Source organism: Heterodontus francisci, chromosome 29 (assembly GCF_036365525.1).
Source record: "Heterodontus francisci isolate sHetFra1 chromosome 29, sHetFra1.hap1, whole genome shotgun sequence".
In the NCBI taxonomy this organism is placed as follows: Eukaryota; Metazoa; Chordata; class Chondrichthyes; order Heterodontiformes; family Heterodontidae; genus Heterodontus; species Heterodontus francisci.
The window spans coordinates 49,844,597-49,861,313 of NC_090399.1; the positions used below are offsets into that span (position 1 = coordinate 49,844,597).

General features: G+C 45.1%; 1 protein-coding gene across 1 annotated transcript; it reads right to left on the minus strand.

Moving 5' to 3' along the window:
- Positions 1 to 1,125: 1,125 nt before the first annotated feature.
- On the minus strand, positions 1,126 to 15,569 carry LOC137346277 (zinc-binding protein A33-like). Its single transcript, XM_068009744.1, has 6 exons — positions 14,877 to 15,569; positions 6,342 to 6,437; positions 6,030 to 6,263; positions 3,703 to 3,725; positions 3,465 to 3,610; positions 1,126 to 2,835 (listed from the first exon to the last, which is right to left on the minus strand). Exons 1-6 carry the CDS (start codon positions 15,279 to 15,281, stop codon positions 2,294 to 2,296), a joined length of 1,446 nt encoding a protein of 481 aa, XP_067865845.1. The 5' UTR covers positions 15,282 to 15,569; the 3' UTR covers positions 1,126 to 2,293.
- Between the last annotated feature and the right edge of the window lie 1,148 nt (positions 15,570 to 16,717).

Genomic DNA, 16,717 nt, shown 5'->3' on the forward strand with positions numbered 1-16,717 from the left:
TGCAGGATCTTCAGCTGGTCTGCAGCCAGGTTAAGTGCAGGATCTTCAGCTGGTCTGCAGTCAGGTTATGTGCAGGATCTTCAGCTGGTCTGCAGTCAGGTTATGTGCAGGTTCTTCAGCTGGTCTGCAGTCAGGTTATGTGCAGGATCTTCAGCTGGTCTGCAGTCAGGTTAAGTGCAGGATCTTCAGCTGGTCTGCAGTCAGATTATGTGCAGGATCTTCAGCTGGTCTGCAGTCAGGTTAAGTGCAGGATTTTCAGCTGGTCTGCAGTCAGGTTATGTGCAGGATTTTCAGCTGGTCTGCAGTCAGGTTATGTGCAGGATCTTCAGCTGGTCTGCAGTCAGGTTATGTGCAAGATCTTCAGCTGGTCTGCAGTCAGGTTATGTGCAGGATCTTCAGCTGGTCTGCAGTCAGGTTATGTGCAGAATCTTCAGCTGGTCTGTAGTCAGGTTATGTGCAGGATCTTCAGCTGGTCTGCAGTCAGGTTATGTGCAGGATTTTCAGCTGGTCTGCAGTCAGGTTATGTGCAGGATTTTCAGCTGGTCTGCAGTCAGGTTATGTGCCGGATCTTCAGCTGGTCTGCAGTCAGGTTATGTGCAAGATCTTCAGCTGGTCTGCAGTCAGGTTATGTGCAGGATCTTCAGCTGGTCTGCAGTCAGGTTATGTGCAGGATCTTCAGCTGGTCTGCAGTCAGGTTATGTGCAGGATTTTCAGCTGGTCTGCAGTCAGGTTAAGTGCAGGATCTTCAGCTGGTCTGCAGTCAGGTTATGTGCAGGATTTTCAGCTGGTCTGCAGTCAGATTATGTGCAGGATCTTCAGCTGGTCTGCAGTCAGGTTATGTGCAGGATCTTCAGCTGGTCTGCAGTCAGGTTAAGTGCAGGATTTTCAGCTGGTCTGCAGTCAGGTTATGTGCAGGATCTTCAGCTGGTCTGCAGTCAGGTTATGTGCAGGATTTTCAGCTGGTCTGCAGTCAGGTTATGTGCAGGATTTTCAGCTGGTCTGCAGTCAGGTTATGTGCAGGATCTTCAGCTGGTCTGCAGTCAGGTTATGTGCAGGATCTTCAGCTGGTCTGCAGTCAGGTTATGTGCAGGATTTTCAGCTGGTCTGCAGTCAGGTTATGTGCAGGATTTTCAGCTGGTCTGCAGTCAGGTTAAGTGCAGGATTTTCAGCTGGTCTGCAGTCAGGTTAAGCGCAGGCTCTTCAGCTGGTCTGCAGTCAGGTTATGTGCAGGATCTTCAGCTGGTCTGCAGTCAGGTTATGTGCAGGATCTTCAGCTGGTCTGCAGTCAGGTTATGTGCAGGATCTTCAGCTGGTCTGCAGTCAGGTTATGTGCAGGATTTTCAGCTGGTCTGCAGTCAGGTTATGTGCAGGATCTTCAGCTGGTCTGCAGTCAGGTTATGTGCAGGATTTTCAGCTGGTCTGCATTCAGGTTATGTGCAGGATTTTCAGCTGGTCTGCAGTCAGGTTAAGCGCAGGCTCTTCAGCTGGTCTGCAGTCAGGTTATGTGCAGGATCTTCAGCTGGTCTGCAGTCAGGTTATGTGCAGGATCTTCAGCTGGTCTGCAGTCAGGTTATGTGCAGGATCTTCAGCTGGTCTGCAGTCAGGTTAAGCGCAGGCTCTTCAGCTGGTCTGCAGTCAGGTTATGTGCAGGATTTTCAGCTGGTCTGCAGTCAGATTATGTGCAGGATCTTCAGCTGGTCGACAGTCAGGTTAAGCGCAGGCTCTTCAGCTGGTCTGCAGTCAGGTTATGTGCAGGATCTTCAGCTGGTCTGCAGTCAGGTTAAGTGCAGGATTTTCAGCTGGTCTGCAGTCAGGTTATGTGCAGGATCTTCAGCTGGTCTGCAGTCAGGTTATGTGCAGGATCTTCAGCTGAGTATATGTATTTTTACTGTGTGTGAACAGTGCAGTGTGACTCCAGGATCACATTGCTCCAGTTTCCTGACAGCAAACAGCATTCCTGGATTCACAAAGAGCAGCAGGGCCTCTCCCGGTGGAATGACCAGGACTGAAGAGTTGCAGATTGGATAGCTGGTGTAAGCGAGCAGGAGCTCACATTGGGGACCTCTTTAATTTGCACAGTAACACACGTCCCAGTTTGTGATCACAGCCCAAGAGCTCAGAGCCAGGAACATGTACAGTTCACCAGCCCAACACTCTCAACCCTATCATTTATTGCCAAGACCCTTTCCCAGTGCTGTTTCCTGCTGTGTCTCCAAGTTCGTGTGTGATATTTGCAATATTCACTCAGCAGTGGACATATTCTCTCTGTACTCTGACACATCAGTTTGGGAATCTACAGTTCAAAATGCCGCAGTTTAAGAGGAGCAGCATTTTTACCCTTAAAATATGATCCAGGATAGAAAAAAGGAAAGAGTTTCTCAGTGAATGTGTCAGTGAAAGTGTACAGAATGGACATATCATCAGCGTTGTAAAAGGTCACCTCTCCTCCCTCATAGTCCAGGTAAACTCCGATGGTCCTGGGGTTCACACGTGGAGTCAGTAGGATGTGTCTGGTTTCAGTGACTGCATAGACACATTCATTGCTCAGCCACACAGTCCAGTAACCATGATTAGGCCCCAGCTTTATCGTTCCCTTCCGGTTAATTGACTCTCTGGCCACACCCAATGCCCACTCAGTCTTGTTCCTGACCTCGACCTCCCTGTAGTGTTTCCCTGATGTGAATCCTTGTGATCCCAGGATACATGGAACCCTGCCAAATCTCTCCGGGCTATCAGGGAGCTGTAATGCAGTGTCACTGTGTCTCACAGTGCAGTCGTTAGACAGGATGAGATAACAACTCGCTGTGTTTGGGTCCAGGGTCAGTGAGGCTGGGACTGGGGAATAAAAATAACATCATGTAAAATATTTTAAACAGAGGAAACTGAATTGAAACAGGTTACTTACTATCTGATGTCTTTACTACTGGACTTGGCAATCAGCTCATATACGTAAATATCAGTAAATATTACAGACTGAGTACAGTGTACAGTTAGATATATTCCCAGACTTCAGTGTGCACAGTGAACAGATATTACAAACTGGGTACAATGTACTGTTAGATAATACTCTAGACTCCAGTATATAGAAAACAGATGTTACAGACTAGGTACAGTGCACAGTTAGATTTAACTAGACCCCAATATATACAGTGAACAGATGATACAGGATCTCAGTCTGATCATTGTCCAGTTGTCCTGGGTAAGAAAGGAACACAATCAACTCGGTGTCCCAGTCTGATCACTGTCCAGTGAGTCCGTCTGAAAATGAAATAAGATGATGTTCTGATGCCCTCGTGCTTGAATCACTCAATCTACGGTCTCACATAAAGAATGGCCCCTTGAGTGAGGTCCCTGATGGTGCTGTTCCCCTCTGATCTGTACCCAGTAACTGGCAGTACCTTCAGGAGAGGGGGAAGAGGGCAGGAAACTACAGAAAGTGGACACAAAGCTGTGGAGTTTCTTACCTGGAGAGATGATCTGTTTCATTTCTTTCCACACTGCGTAGAGTAATGGGCCTCGAAATCCTGCGTATTTCATCCTTGGAAACACCAGTATCTCTTCATCTTCACCTCTCTCTGCTCCTTCATCTTCCTCACCTTTGTCCAGGTACCTGTTTCAATGGGATTGGTTTAATCATTCACTACAGGATGCAAACTGTGATCACAGTGTCAGACCGTGTGTGAATTTGAATTGGATGCTCACCTTTCTCTCAATCGTTTCAGCTCCTGCAAGACAGAGAATCAGAAACATGTTAATAAATATACAGTGCTGTTCAGAATGTGTTTTAATGATGTTATAAACTGTTGTTTTAATAAAATGTGAATGGATCTGTGTGGAGTTTTCACTGACGGGTACCAGTGCTGTGATAGCATGTCAGTTACCCCTGGAGTACACTCGACAGTATTTCCTTTGCTGCTGAAGATTTTGGAGGTTCACTGATCAGTTCCTTTTATTTCTAGTCTCTATTTTCCCAGTAACTCAGAGCCTGTCTCAGGTCTGTTTCCCTGAGCTGAGGACGGTGATGTTATTCCTGACCTCCGAATCCCTCAATAGGGAGATAACAGTTTATTCACCAGCTCCTGGGCACTTCCAGACAGCTCTGGGGAAACATGCACCTGTGTATCAGACAAGAACAGGCTTATTGTGATGCCCACACAGTCAAAGAGCCTCCTACTGCTCACTGTTTGCATGGGTATCACACATGGGACTGAACCCCAACATGTCACTGCTCTCAGGACTAGTACACATGAGACTGAACGCCAATATGTCACTGCTTTCAGGACTAGTACACATGGGACTGAACCCCAATATGTCACTGCTGTCAGGACTAGTACACATGGGACTGAGCCCCAATATGTCACTGCTCTCAGGGCTTGTACAATGGAACTGAATCCCAAAATGTCACTGCTCTTAGGGCTAGTACACATGGGACTGAACCCCAACATGTCACAGGCAAGAAGTGGGGAAAATTAAGGGGCCGTGTCACAAACACTCAATGAGGAAACCTCAGTAACCTGTAGGAGATATTCAGAATGTGAGTTCACAGGATATTGACGAGTCAGGGAAACCATTCCACCCATCAATTCTTCCATCTGAACAGGCTATCAGCACTGCCCCACATTGCATCATCTGATTGGTTCCTCTCCTAATACGAACATATGAATTAGGAGGAGGCCATTCAGCCCTTTCGATTCTGCTCTGCCATTTAATACAATCATGGCTGATCTGATTGTGGCCTCAACTCCACTTTCCCGCCCACCCCAATATCCTTTGACTCCCTTGTTAGTCAAGAATTTATCTACCTCTGCCTTAAAAATTTTCAATGACCCTGCTATCCTGTGGCTCATTCCATGTATTCCTCACTGTTGTAAGAGATAAACTTCCTAATATCAGTCCCAAAATTACATTTCCCAGATTCACTTGTCCAACAATTAAAGTTGGATTCTGACTTTCCTTCACCATCCTGTTTAATCTCCGTTCCACCTGAATAAAACCACCTCTCTGACACTTATTTTGACATTGGGTGATTATGTAACATGGGTGATATTGGCTCGGCCTCCCGTAAACACTTCTCTCCATTTCTGTTTCTATTGAGGTTATATTGGGAGATGTGTTCACTGGGTAACTGAGCTGATATCACACGGTTTACTCTCTCAATATTCCCTCCTCCTTTGCTAAGTGAAGCATTTCTCTCCAGTCTTTCCTTGTGGCTGAGAATGCTGACACTGGGAATTAGCCTCACCGCTCTGCTCTGCACTGCCTCACTCCACGGTTACTAGAGCTAAACACATTATTATCTCAAATGACATAGAGTCTACAGCACAGCAACAGCCCTGCAGCCCAAGTGGTCTAGGCTGTTGTCTGTGCTCTACACGAACCTCCTCTCACCCCTCTTCATCTAACTTCATCAACATTAGCTTCTTTTCTCACTCATGTGTTTATCCAGCTTCCCTTTAAATGTATCTACATTATTTTCCTCAACTCCAAATGTGGTTTAACCCAGGTTCTGCACAGGTTTAAATGTGTGTGTGTGTCCATTGACAGGAAAGGAAAATTCGGCAGAATGTAAAACCAGCTTCTGATACACTATCGCCCATTTTGTGCTGTCTCCCCAGGGGAATTTACATCTTTCTGTCTGTGGAACCACCTGCTAATGACCTTCCACCCTACAGTTTGTCTTGGTTGGGTCTGGTTTCCTCCAAACCCTTTCCCCATGTATTTAGCTTGATTTCTGATTGCTGCCTCAATGTTCCTCAGAAATCTCTTTATCTTTCCTTAGTTTAGGTGCAGCCCAGCTCTTTCCCACACCTTTACTGGACTTTTTACTCTGGTTCCAGTTATACTGCAGCCAGTTTGAGGAGCTGACAGTGTGGGATAGCCTCCTTGACACTGAGAACTCAATCCTGATGGATACCTCTTTGTCCTCAGTTATACTGCACATTGCATTGTTGTGATGTGGTTTGAGCCCTATTATTAAATGCTGTTTACACTCACACCTACAGCTTGGGGAGTGGATTGTAACGGGTCACCTTGAGAAAAGAGATACTGTCTTGCTGATCGATGTCTACACAAAGCTTCAATATGTTCTCCTCAAGTGATGCCAATTCCTGTTCAATTCCTTTCAGGTTCTTCTCCATTGGTCGCAGATCTTCCTCCTTTTGCCTCCGCAGCCCTTCGATTAAATTTTTCTCCTTTTCTTCAAGATATCGATGAATTTTGGCAAATTGTGCAGAGATATCTTGTTCCAGGGATGCTGTGAGTTCCTAAGATGGTGAGAGATCATTTAAGCAGTGGGTTGTTAAAGGGTCACAGTGTTTAAAGGTAACAAGAGTAATACTCACACTCAGTTCTGAAATCCTCCTCTCCTGCTGCTCTTTTAATTCACTTTTACTTTTCTTTTCATCCTCCATGGAATCCAAGGACAATTTCAGCTGGTCCTAGAAATGGAATCAGATCTCACTGTAATCCATTGCAATGTCTGGTATTGTATTCACAAACTGTGGAGACAGGTGTTCAGGGAATGTTACATGTGACACTAGTGTGTACCCCTTTCTTAACAAAGGAAAATTGAAAAGTATTCAATTAGACCAGGTACAGCTTCAAAGCAACTACTGGTTTATTTTATAGAAAATATAGAAATGTGTTTGATAGATAGGTGCAGGGAAGATGTTTCCACTTTTCAGGAAAGCAAAATTAGGAAATTAGGAGTGCAGTAACATCATGGTTATGTTACTGGATGAGTAATCCAGAGGCCTGGACGAAAGGTGCAGAGATGTGAGTTTAAATCCCATCATGGCAGCTGGGGAATTTAAATTCAGTTAAATACATCTGGAATAAAAAAAACTCTATCAGTAATGGTGACCAAGAAACATAAGAACATAAGAAATCGGAGCAGAAGGAGACTATATGGCTCCTCAAGGTGCTCCACTCTTTATTAAGCTCATGGCCACTATCTCTCCCTACCCCCATTTCCCTTAATTAGAGACAGACATCGAGCAATCTCATCCTTAAAGATACTCAACAACTGAGTTTCCACAACCCTCTGGGGTAGAGAATTCCAAATATTCACAACCCTCTGAGTGAAGACATTTCTCCTCATCTCAATCTGAAATGTCCATCCCCTTATCCTGAGACTATGCCCTCTAGTTCTAGACTCTCCAGCCAGGAGAAACAACCTCTCAGCATCTATCCTGTCCAGCACTCTCAGCTGTTTGCTGATGATTGCACAATGTTCAGCACCATTCGCGACAACTCAGATACTGAGGCAGTCCGTGTCCATATGCAGTGAGACCTGGACAACATTCAGGCTTGGGATGATAAGTGGCAAGTTATATTCATGCCACACGAGTGCCAGGCTGTGATCACCTCCAACAAGAGAGAATCCAACCATCTCTCCTTGACATTCAATGGCAATACCATCAGTGAATCCCCCATTATCAACAGCCTGGGGGTTACCATTGATCAGAAACTGAACTGGAGTAGCTATATAAATAACATAGCTACAAGAGCAGGCTAGAGGCTAGGAATCCTGTGGCTAGTAACTCACCTCCTGACTCCCCAAAGCCTGTCCAGCATCTACAAGGCACAAGTTATGTGTGATGGAATATTTTCCACTTGCCTGGATGAGTGCAGCGCCAACAATACTCAAGAAGATCGATACCATCCAGGATAAAGCAGCCCGCTTGATTGGCACCCTATCCACCACCTTCAACATTCACTCCCACCACCATCGACACAGAGTGACAGCAGTGTGTACCATCTACAAGATGCCCTGCAACAACTCGCCAAGCTCCTTCAACAGCACCTTCCAAATCCGCGACCTCTACCACCGAGAAGGACAAGGGCAGCAGTTGCATGGGAACATCACCATCTCCAAGCCACACACCATCCTGACTTGGAATATTATCACCGTTCCTTCACTATCGCTGGGTCAAAATCCTGGAACTCCCTCCCTAATAGTACCTACCCCACATGGACTGCAGTGGTTCAAGAAGGCAGCTCACCACCAGCTTCTCAAGGGCAATTAGGGATGAGCAATAAATGCTAGCCGAGCCAGCAATGCACTCATCTCGTGAAAGAATAAAAGAATTGAATCTTTTGGTTTCAACATGTTCACCTCTCATTCTTCTAAACTCCAGAGACTATAGGCCTATTCTGCTCTATCTCGCCTCATAAGACTAATCAACCTTCCTTGCACTCCCTCTATGGCAAGTATGTCCTTCCTTAGGTACAGAGACTAAAATTGTGCACATACTCCAGAGTGTGGGCTCATGAAAGCTCTAGAATTGTGCCAAGATTTCCTTATTCTTGTGCTTGAACCACCTTACAATAAAGGCCTTTCTAATTGCTTGCTGTACCTGCATTTCAATTTGTTTTGTTTCATGTACATCAACACTGAACTCCCTCTGAACACCAAGATTTAATAGACTTTCAACATTTAAAAAATATACAAGTTTTTTTCTTCCTATCGAAGTGAATAACCTCATCTTTCCCTACATTATACTTCATCTGCCACCTTCTTTCCCACTCACCTAACCTGAGTTTATTCCTTTACAGACGCAACTTATTGAATACCTTTTGAAAATCCAAATATACTACATCCACTGGTACTCTGCTAGTTGCATCTTGAAAAAACTCTTAACAGATTTGCCAAACATGATTTTCTTTTATAACACCATGTTGACTCTGCCTAGTTATATTATGATTTTCTAAGTGCCATTACCATTTCTGTAGTAATGGATTCCAGTATTTCCCTGATAACTGATATCAGACTATTTGACCTGTAGTTTCATTTTCTCTCTACCTCCTTTCTTGGAAAGCAGTATGATATTAGCAACCTTCCAATCCACTCAGACCGTTCCCGAAGCCAGGGGATATTGGAAGATCACAACCATTGCATCTCTGTAACTGTCTCTTTTAGAACACTAGGTTATCAGCTGTCAGGTCCGAGGGATTTGTTGGCTTTCAGCTCCATTAATTTCTCCAGTACCTTTTGTACTAATATTAATTATTTTAAATTTCTCACTCTCATTAGTCCATTGATTCCCCACTAGTTCTGGTATTTTTTGTGTCTTCCATAGTCACACAAAATATTTGTTTAATGTCTCTGCCATTTCCTTATTCCCTACTTTTAATTTTCTTGTCTCAAACTCTAAGGAAACCACATTTACTTTTGCTACTCTCTTCCTTTTTACAATCTCTTTTTACATTTCCTGCTATTTTACTCATTCTGCTTTCTACACCTTCATTTCTTTTGGTCATGCTTACTGGTATCTAAAACTCTCTCAATCCTCAGGGCTTATTAGTCTTCTGGACAATATTATAGTCCTCTTATTCTAATACTATTCTTAAACTCTTTCGTTAGCCACAGATGGATAATTTTTCCTGTGGAGTTTCTTATTTCTCAATGGAATGTAGATTCATTGAGAGTTATGAAATATTTCTTTAAATATTTGCCATTGCTCATCTCTCGTCATACCTTTTAATCTAATTTTCCAATCTACCTTAGCGAATGCAACCCTTATACCTGTGTACTTGGCTTTAATTAATTTCAATATTCTAGTTTCAGACTTAGGTACGTCACTCTCAAGCACAAGTGAAATTCTATCATATTATGATCACGTTTTCCAGAGGATGCCTTACTATGAGGTTACTAATTAACCCTGTCTCATTACAAAAAAAAGATCTAAAATAGACTTTTCCCTGGTTGTTTCCACAAAACTGATATTACAGTTTGATCCCATTACAGAACCTGGCTGATATTCATTCCATTCAAATCAATTGGAAATGAAAATCGAGGTTGTTTCTATAACAGGTGGCTGATCTGTAGTGCCAGGTTCATGTTCAGGGGCACTGAGTGGGAAGTTGGAAATCTACTGCAGAGACAGATAGGTCAAAACAACAACAACTTGCATTTATTTTCACCTTGAATGCTGCAAAACATCCTAAAGCGCTCCATAGGAATAATTATCCCACAAAATGTGATACTGAGCTACATAAGGAGGTAATAGAGCAGGTGACCAAAATTTTGACCAAAGGGGTAGGTTTTCAGGAGTGCCTTCAAGGAGAAGAGAGAGGTTGTGAGGCTAGAGAGGTTTCGGGAGATTTCCCAGAGTTTAGGGCCTGGGCAGCTGACGGTTCAGCTGCCAATGCTGAAGGGATGAAAATTTGGGATGGACAAGAGGCTAGATTGGAGGAACAAAGAGATTTCGGATGGTTATGGGGCTGGAGGAGGTTGTAGATAGGGAGGGGCAATACTATGGAGGGATTTGAACAGGAGGATAAGAATTTTAAATTGAAGGTATTGCCAGACCTGGTAATGTGGTCAATGGAGTGAGTGTGTTCCTATTTCCTGTCAGTGTAGGGTTATAGGCTGTGCCCCATCTATAATGAACGATACTTCAGTTAAAGCCACATTACACTGCAGTAATAGTATGAAAAACAGTCTTAATGCAGGAAACTTCCTTAAAGCTACATTACACTACTGCTACGTTGCCAATTCTCCAGGATTATTCTGGAATCTCCAGGAATTGAAGTTTAATCTCGAGGAATTAAAAACAAAAAGTGCTGGAAATACTCAGCAGGTCTGGCAGCATCTGTGGAGAGAGAAGCAAAGTTAATGTTTCAGGTCAGTGACCTTTCATCAGAGCTGGCAAAGGTTAGAAATATAATAGGTTTTAAGCAAATAAAGTGGGGGTGGGGTAAAATAGAACAAAAGGGAAGGACAGAGGGTCACAGAGAATAAATGACAAGGAGGTCATGGGGAAAAAGCAAAGAGTGTGTCAATGGTGTGGTGAAAGACAAAGCGTTAGTGCAGAGAGGGTGTGAAATTACAGAATAAGGAAAGCCCTAGCCAAAAACACAAACATGAAAAATAACAGTGGGCAGGCACATGGTAAAAAAAAATGATGAAACAAACTAAAATAAAATGAAATAAAAATAAAAAGTCAAATTAAAAATCAAAAAGGGGTGTAGGGAGTAATCATGCTCTGAAATTATTTAATTCAATGTCAGGTATAGGCAGCTGGGATCAAGCAAGTCCCTCGAGGAGTATAGGGGATGTAGGAGTACACTTAAGAAGGAATAAAAGCAAAATACTGCGGATGCTGGAAATCTGAAACAAAAACAAGAAATGCTGGAGTCACTCAGCAGGTCTGGCAGCATCTGTGGAAAGAGAAGCAGAGTTAACGTTTCGGGTCAGTGACCCTTCAACGTTAACTCTGCTTCTCTTTCCACAGATGCTGCCAGACCTGCTGAGTGACTCCAGCACTAAAGAAGGAAATTAGGAGGGCGAAAAGGGGCCATGAGATTTCCCTGGCAGATAAGATAAAGGAGAATCCTAAAAGATTCTATAAGTATATTAAAAGGGTAGCTAGGGAGAGAGTAGGTCCCCTTAAGGATCAGTGTGGTAATCTATGTGTGGAGCCACAGGAAATGGGCGAGGTCTTAAATGAATACTTCTCATCTGTATTTACCATGGAGAAGGAAATGGAAACTAGTGAGTTCAAGGGATGGAACAGCGATATCCTGGAGCATATCAGCATTATAAAGGAGGAAGTGTTGGAGGTTTTGACGCACATTAAGGTGGGTAAATCCACAGGGCCTGACCAGGTGTATCCTAGGATGCTATGGGAAGCAAGGGAGGAGATTGCTGGGGCCCTGGCAGAGATTTTTGTATCATTGTTAGCCACGGGTAAGGTACTGGAAGACTGGAGGATAACTAATGTTGTGCCTTTATTTAAGAAGGGCAGCAGGGATAAGCCAGGGAACTACAGGCCGGTGAGCCTTACATCAGTGGTGGGAAAGTTATTGGAAGGGATTCTGAGAGACAGGATTTATATGCTTTTGGAAAGGCAAGATCTGATTAGGGATAGCCAGCATGGCTTTGTGCATGGGAAATCATGTCTCACAAATTTGATTAAGTTTTTTGAGGAGGTGACCAAGAGAATTGACGAGGGCAGGGTGATGGACGTTGTCTACATGGACTTTAGCAAGGCCTTTGACAAGGCCCCGCATGGTAGGTTGGTCTGGGAGGTTCAAACACATGGTATCCAGGGTGAGCTAGCCAATTGGATACAAAATTGGATTGGTGATAGGAGGCAGAGGGTGGTAGTGGAGGGTTGCTTTTCAGATTGGAGGCCGGTGACCAGTGGTGTGCCGCAGCGATCGGTGCTGGGCCCTCTGTTGTTTGTCAAATACCTATTAATGACTTGGATGTGAATGCAGGGGGCATGATTAGTAAGTTTGCAGATGACACCAAAACTGGTGGTATAGTGGACAGTGAAGAAGGTTGTCTAAGGTTACAACAGGATATAGATAAAGTGGGCAAGGGGTTGGCAAATGGAATTTAATGCAGACAAGTGTGAAGTGATGCATTTTGGGAAGTTAAACCAGGGCAGGACATATACAGTGAATGGCAGGGCCCTGGGAAGTATCGTTGAGCAGAGAGACCTTGGGGTGCAAGTACATAGTTCCCTGAATGTGGCAACACAGGTAGACAGGGTGGTGAAGAAGGCATATGGCATGCTTGCCTTCATCAGCCAAGGCATTGAGTACAAGAGTTGGGACATCATGTTACAGTTGTACATAACGTTGGTTAGGCTGTATTTAGAGTACTGTGTGCAGTTCTGTTCGCCGCACTACAGGAAAGATGTGATTAAGCTAGAGAGGGTGCAGAAAAGATTCACAAGGATGTTGCCAGGTTTGGAGGGCTTGAGTTATAAAGAGAGATTGGATAGGCTAGGTCTGTTTTCCCTGGAGCGAAGGAGGCTGAGAGGGGACATGATAGAGGTATATAAAATTATGAGAGGCATAGATAGGGTAGATAGCCAGAGTCTGTTTCCCATGGTAGGGGTGAGACTAAAATTAGGGGGCATAGATTTAAGGTGAGAGGGAGGAGGTTTAAAGAGGATCAAAGGGGTAAATTTTTCACACAAAGAATAGTGGGTATCTGGAATGAGCTGCCTGAGGAGGTGGTGGAGGCAGGAACAGTAGCGACATTTAAGAGGCATCTGGACAGGTACTTGAATGAGAAAGGCATAGAGTGATATGGAATTAATGCAGGCAGGTGGGATTCGTATGATAGGCATTATGGTCGGCATGAAGGCTGTGGGCCGAAGGGCCTGTTTCTATGCTGTACGACGCTGACTCAATGTTCACTCCTGTCGACTGTATCATGCCTGATCAGTAAATGAGGTGCTGTTCCTTGAGCTTGCGTTGATGTTCACTGGAAAACTGGATCCTTGTTCCCATCCTACTCTGGCCCCCTCCCTCAACTCTTTTTCCGGTACATTGATGACTATATCAGTGCCGTTTCCTGCTCCCACCCCGAACTGGAAAAATTTATCAACTTTGTTTACAATTTCCTCACCTTTTACATGGTCCATCTCAGACACTTCCCTTCCCTTCCTCGACTTCTCTGTCTCCATCTCTGGGGATAGGCTGTCTACTAATATTCATTATAAACCCACTGTCTCCCACGGCTACCTTGACTACACTTCCTCACACCCTGTCTCCTGCAAGGACTCCATTCCACTCTCCCAGTTTCTCCATCTCTGCCGCAGCTGCTCTGATGAAGCAGCCTCCCACAACAGCGCTTCTGAAACGTCTTCCTTTTTCTTTAATCGACGATCCCCCCCCCCCCACTGCTGTTGACAGGGCCCTCAACCAGGGTCTGGCCCATTTCCCGTACCTCTGCCCTCACCACTTCCCCTCCCTCCCAGAACCATGACAGGGTTCCCCTTGTCCTCACTTTCCACCCCACCAGCCTCCACATCCAAAGGATCATCCTCTGCCATTTCTGCCACCTCCAGCGTGATGCCACTACCAAATACATCTTCCCCTCCCCTGTCAGCATTCTGAAAGGATCGTTCCCTCCGCAACACCCTGGTCCCATTATACAGCACAGAAACAGGCCCTTCAACCATCATGTCCCTGCCGGCTATTCTAATCCCATTTTCCAGCACTTGGCCCATAGCCTTGTATGCTATGGCATTTCAAGTGCTCATCTGGATACTTCTTAAATGTTGTGAGGGTTCCTGCCTCCACCACCCCTTCAGGAAGTGTGTGCCAAATTCTAACCAACAGCTTCCTTTTTGTTCTCTTTTGCCGCCCCCCCCCACTTTATTTGCTTAAAATCTATTACATTTCTAACCTTTGCCAGTTCTGACGAAAGGTCACAGACCTGAAACGTTAAATTTGCTTCTCTCTCCACAGATGCTGCCAGACATGCTGAGTATTTCCAGCACTTTTTGTTTTTATTTCAGATTTCTAGCATCTGCAGTATTTAACTTTTTTTAATCTCCAGGAATTTGCTGCAAGTAAACGGAACAAATAAAATTATAGGGACAATAAAAAAAATTACTTTGCCTACATTTTTACAAATGTGTTTTTAATGGGGAAAAAGGCTGTTTGACTGATGGTCAGAATCATCCAATCAGGTAATAAGAGCCAGATTACTTTCCAATTGGCTAGGAAGACAGGGCTTGGAAGGATGGACATGTGGAGCGACCAATGGCATGAGCCCGGGGGCGGGGTTGTTACAGTGAGAGGTCATGTGATTTAACCTCCAGGGATACATCCAAAACAGAGTTGGTTACCCTGACTACAGCAGTCGGGCGAACACAAATTGGAACGGAGGAAAATGTTGCTTGAATCGGTATTAAGCTCGTGTGAGTGTAAATATCTGCTGCAATACAATAGTTCACACACTATTAACAGATCATCTCTCAGATTGCTCACTGTCACAATGTCAGTACTGAGCTGAAAGTGAGCAAACAGGAGGACTGAGCAAAATTTGTTCATTAATTTCAAACAGCACTCATAACATCCCAATAAATACTGTGAACAATGGAGACAGTAACTCTGTGTCCCCTTACCTTGTACTTTTGAACCGCCACCTGTAGAGACAGAAACTTGTGAGTTGAATGTGCGGGAGAGTCGACACAACTGGCACAGACCAGAGTCTCATCCTCCTCACAGAACAACAGCAGCTTCTCATCGTGTTCCTCACAGTGAAACTGAGCCTCCTCCGGATTCAGGTTCAGCTCCAGCTGCCGAGCTGACTCGGAGAGATTGGCCAACACCCTGTTACTGGTGTAGTTTCTCCTGAGGAAAACTGTCTGACATTCCGGGCAGCACACAGCCTGACGCTGCTTTCCCCAACACTTCTGGATACAGGATTTACAGAAGTTGTGCTCACAGTCCAGTCTCACCGGCTCCACAAACAGGGAAAGGCAGATGGGGCAGGTTAAATCATTTTTCATGGGTTCACTGACGGCCATCTCAGTTTCTGCTCCTTATGCAGTCGCTCACTTTGCTTTCAGTTTCATTTCCTCCAGTTTATTATAAAACTCACTTCTTCATCTCTTAAAGGGGCATTGTGATCCGACAGAATTGTCTGGCAAATCATACTTCCTTTGAATGTCCAACATTTCAAATACAAAGGCACCTATATGCTTCTACCTGACGGTCGTGGATTAATGATACCAATCTGGGGAGCGGGCAGGAATTTGAACTGAGACTCCTATCGTGTCAACGACACAAAGTGAATCAAAACGATATCTCGACTACTGTTCTGGCAGAAATCGAATAATTTACACATTCACCGCATGTGGGAGAAACGCCACTTCTAGGAATTTGAGGATAACACATCCTCATCCGAGCATTGTTTCGACAGATTCCCCAGGGATTCCATGCAAGGGATCTCTTTTCCAAACTCATCCCACTGCCCCGGGCACTCCCCATAGCCCTGTATCAATCCCAAACGAATCCCAATGCCCCGCGCTCTCCCCATAGCCCTGTATCAATCCCAAACGAATCCCAATGCCCCGTGCTCTCCCCATAGCCCTGTATCAATCCCAAATGAATCCCAATGCCCCGCACTCTCCCCATAGCGCTGTATCAATCCCAAACTCATCCCACTGCCCCGGGCACTCCCCATAGCCCTGTATCAATCCCAAATGAATCCCAATGCCCCGCGCTCTCCCCATAGCCCTGTATCAATCCCAAACTAATCCCACTGCCCCGCACTCTCCCCATAGCCCTGCATCAATCCCAAACTAATCCAACTGCACTGCTCTCTCCCCATAGCCCTGTATCAATCCCAAACTCATCCCACTGCCCTGTTCTCTCCCCATAGCCCTGTATCAATCCCAAACTAATCCCACTGCCCTGTTCTCTCCCCATAGCCCTGTATCAATCCCAAACGAATCGCAATGCCCCGCGCTCTCCCCATAGCCCTGTATCAATCCCAAACTAATCCCACTGCCCTGTTCTCTCCCCATAGCCCTGTATCAATCCCAAACTAATCCCACTGCCCTGCTCTCTCCCCACAGCCCTGTATCAATCACAAACTAATCCCACTGCCCTGCTCTCTCCCCATAGCCCTGTATCAATCACAAACTAATCCCACTGCCCTGCTCTCTCCCCATAGCCCTGTATAAATCCCAAACTAATCCCACTGCCCTGCTCTCTCCCCATAGCCCTGTATCAATCCCAAACTAATCCCACTGCCCTGCTCTCTCCCCACAGCCCTGTATCAATCACAAACTAATCCCACTGCCTTGCTCTCTCCCCATAGCCCTGTATCAATCCCAAACTAATCCCACTGCCCTGCTCTCTCCCCACAGCCCTGTATCAATCACAAACTAATCCCACTGCCCTGCTCTCTCCCCATAGCCCTGTATAAATCCCAAACTAATCCCACTGCCCTGCTCTC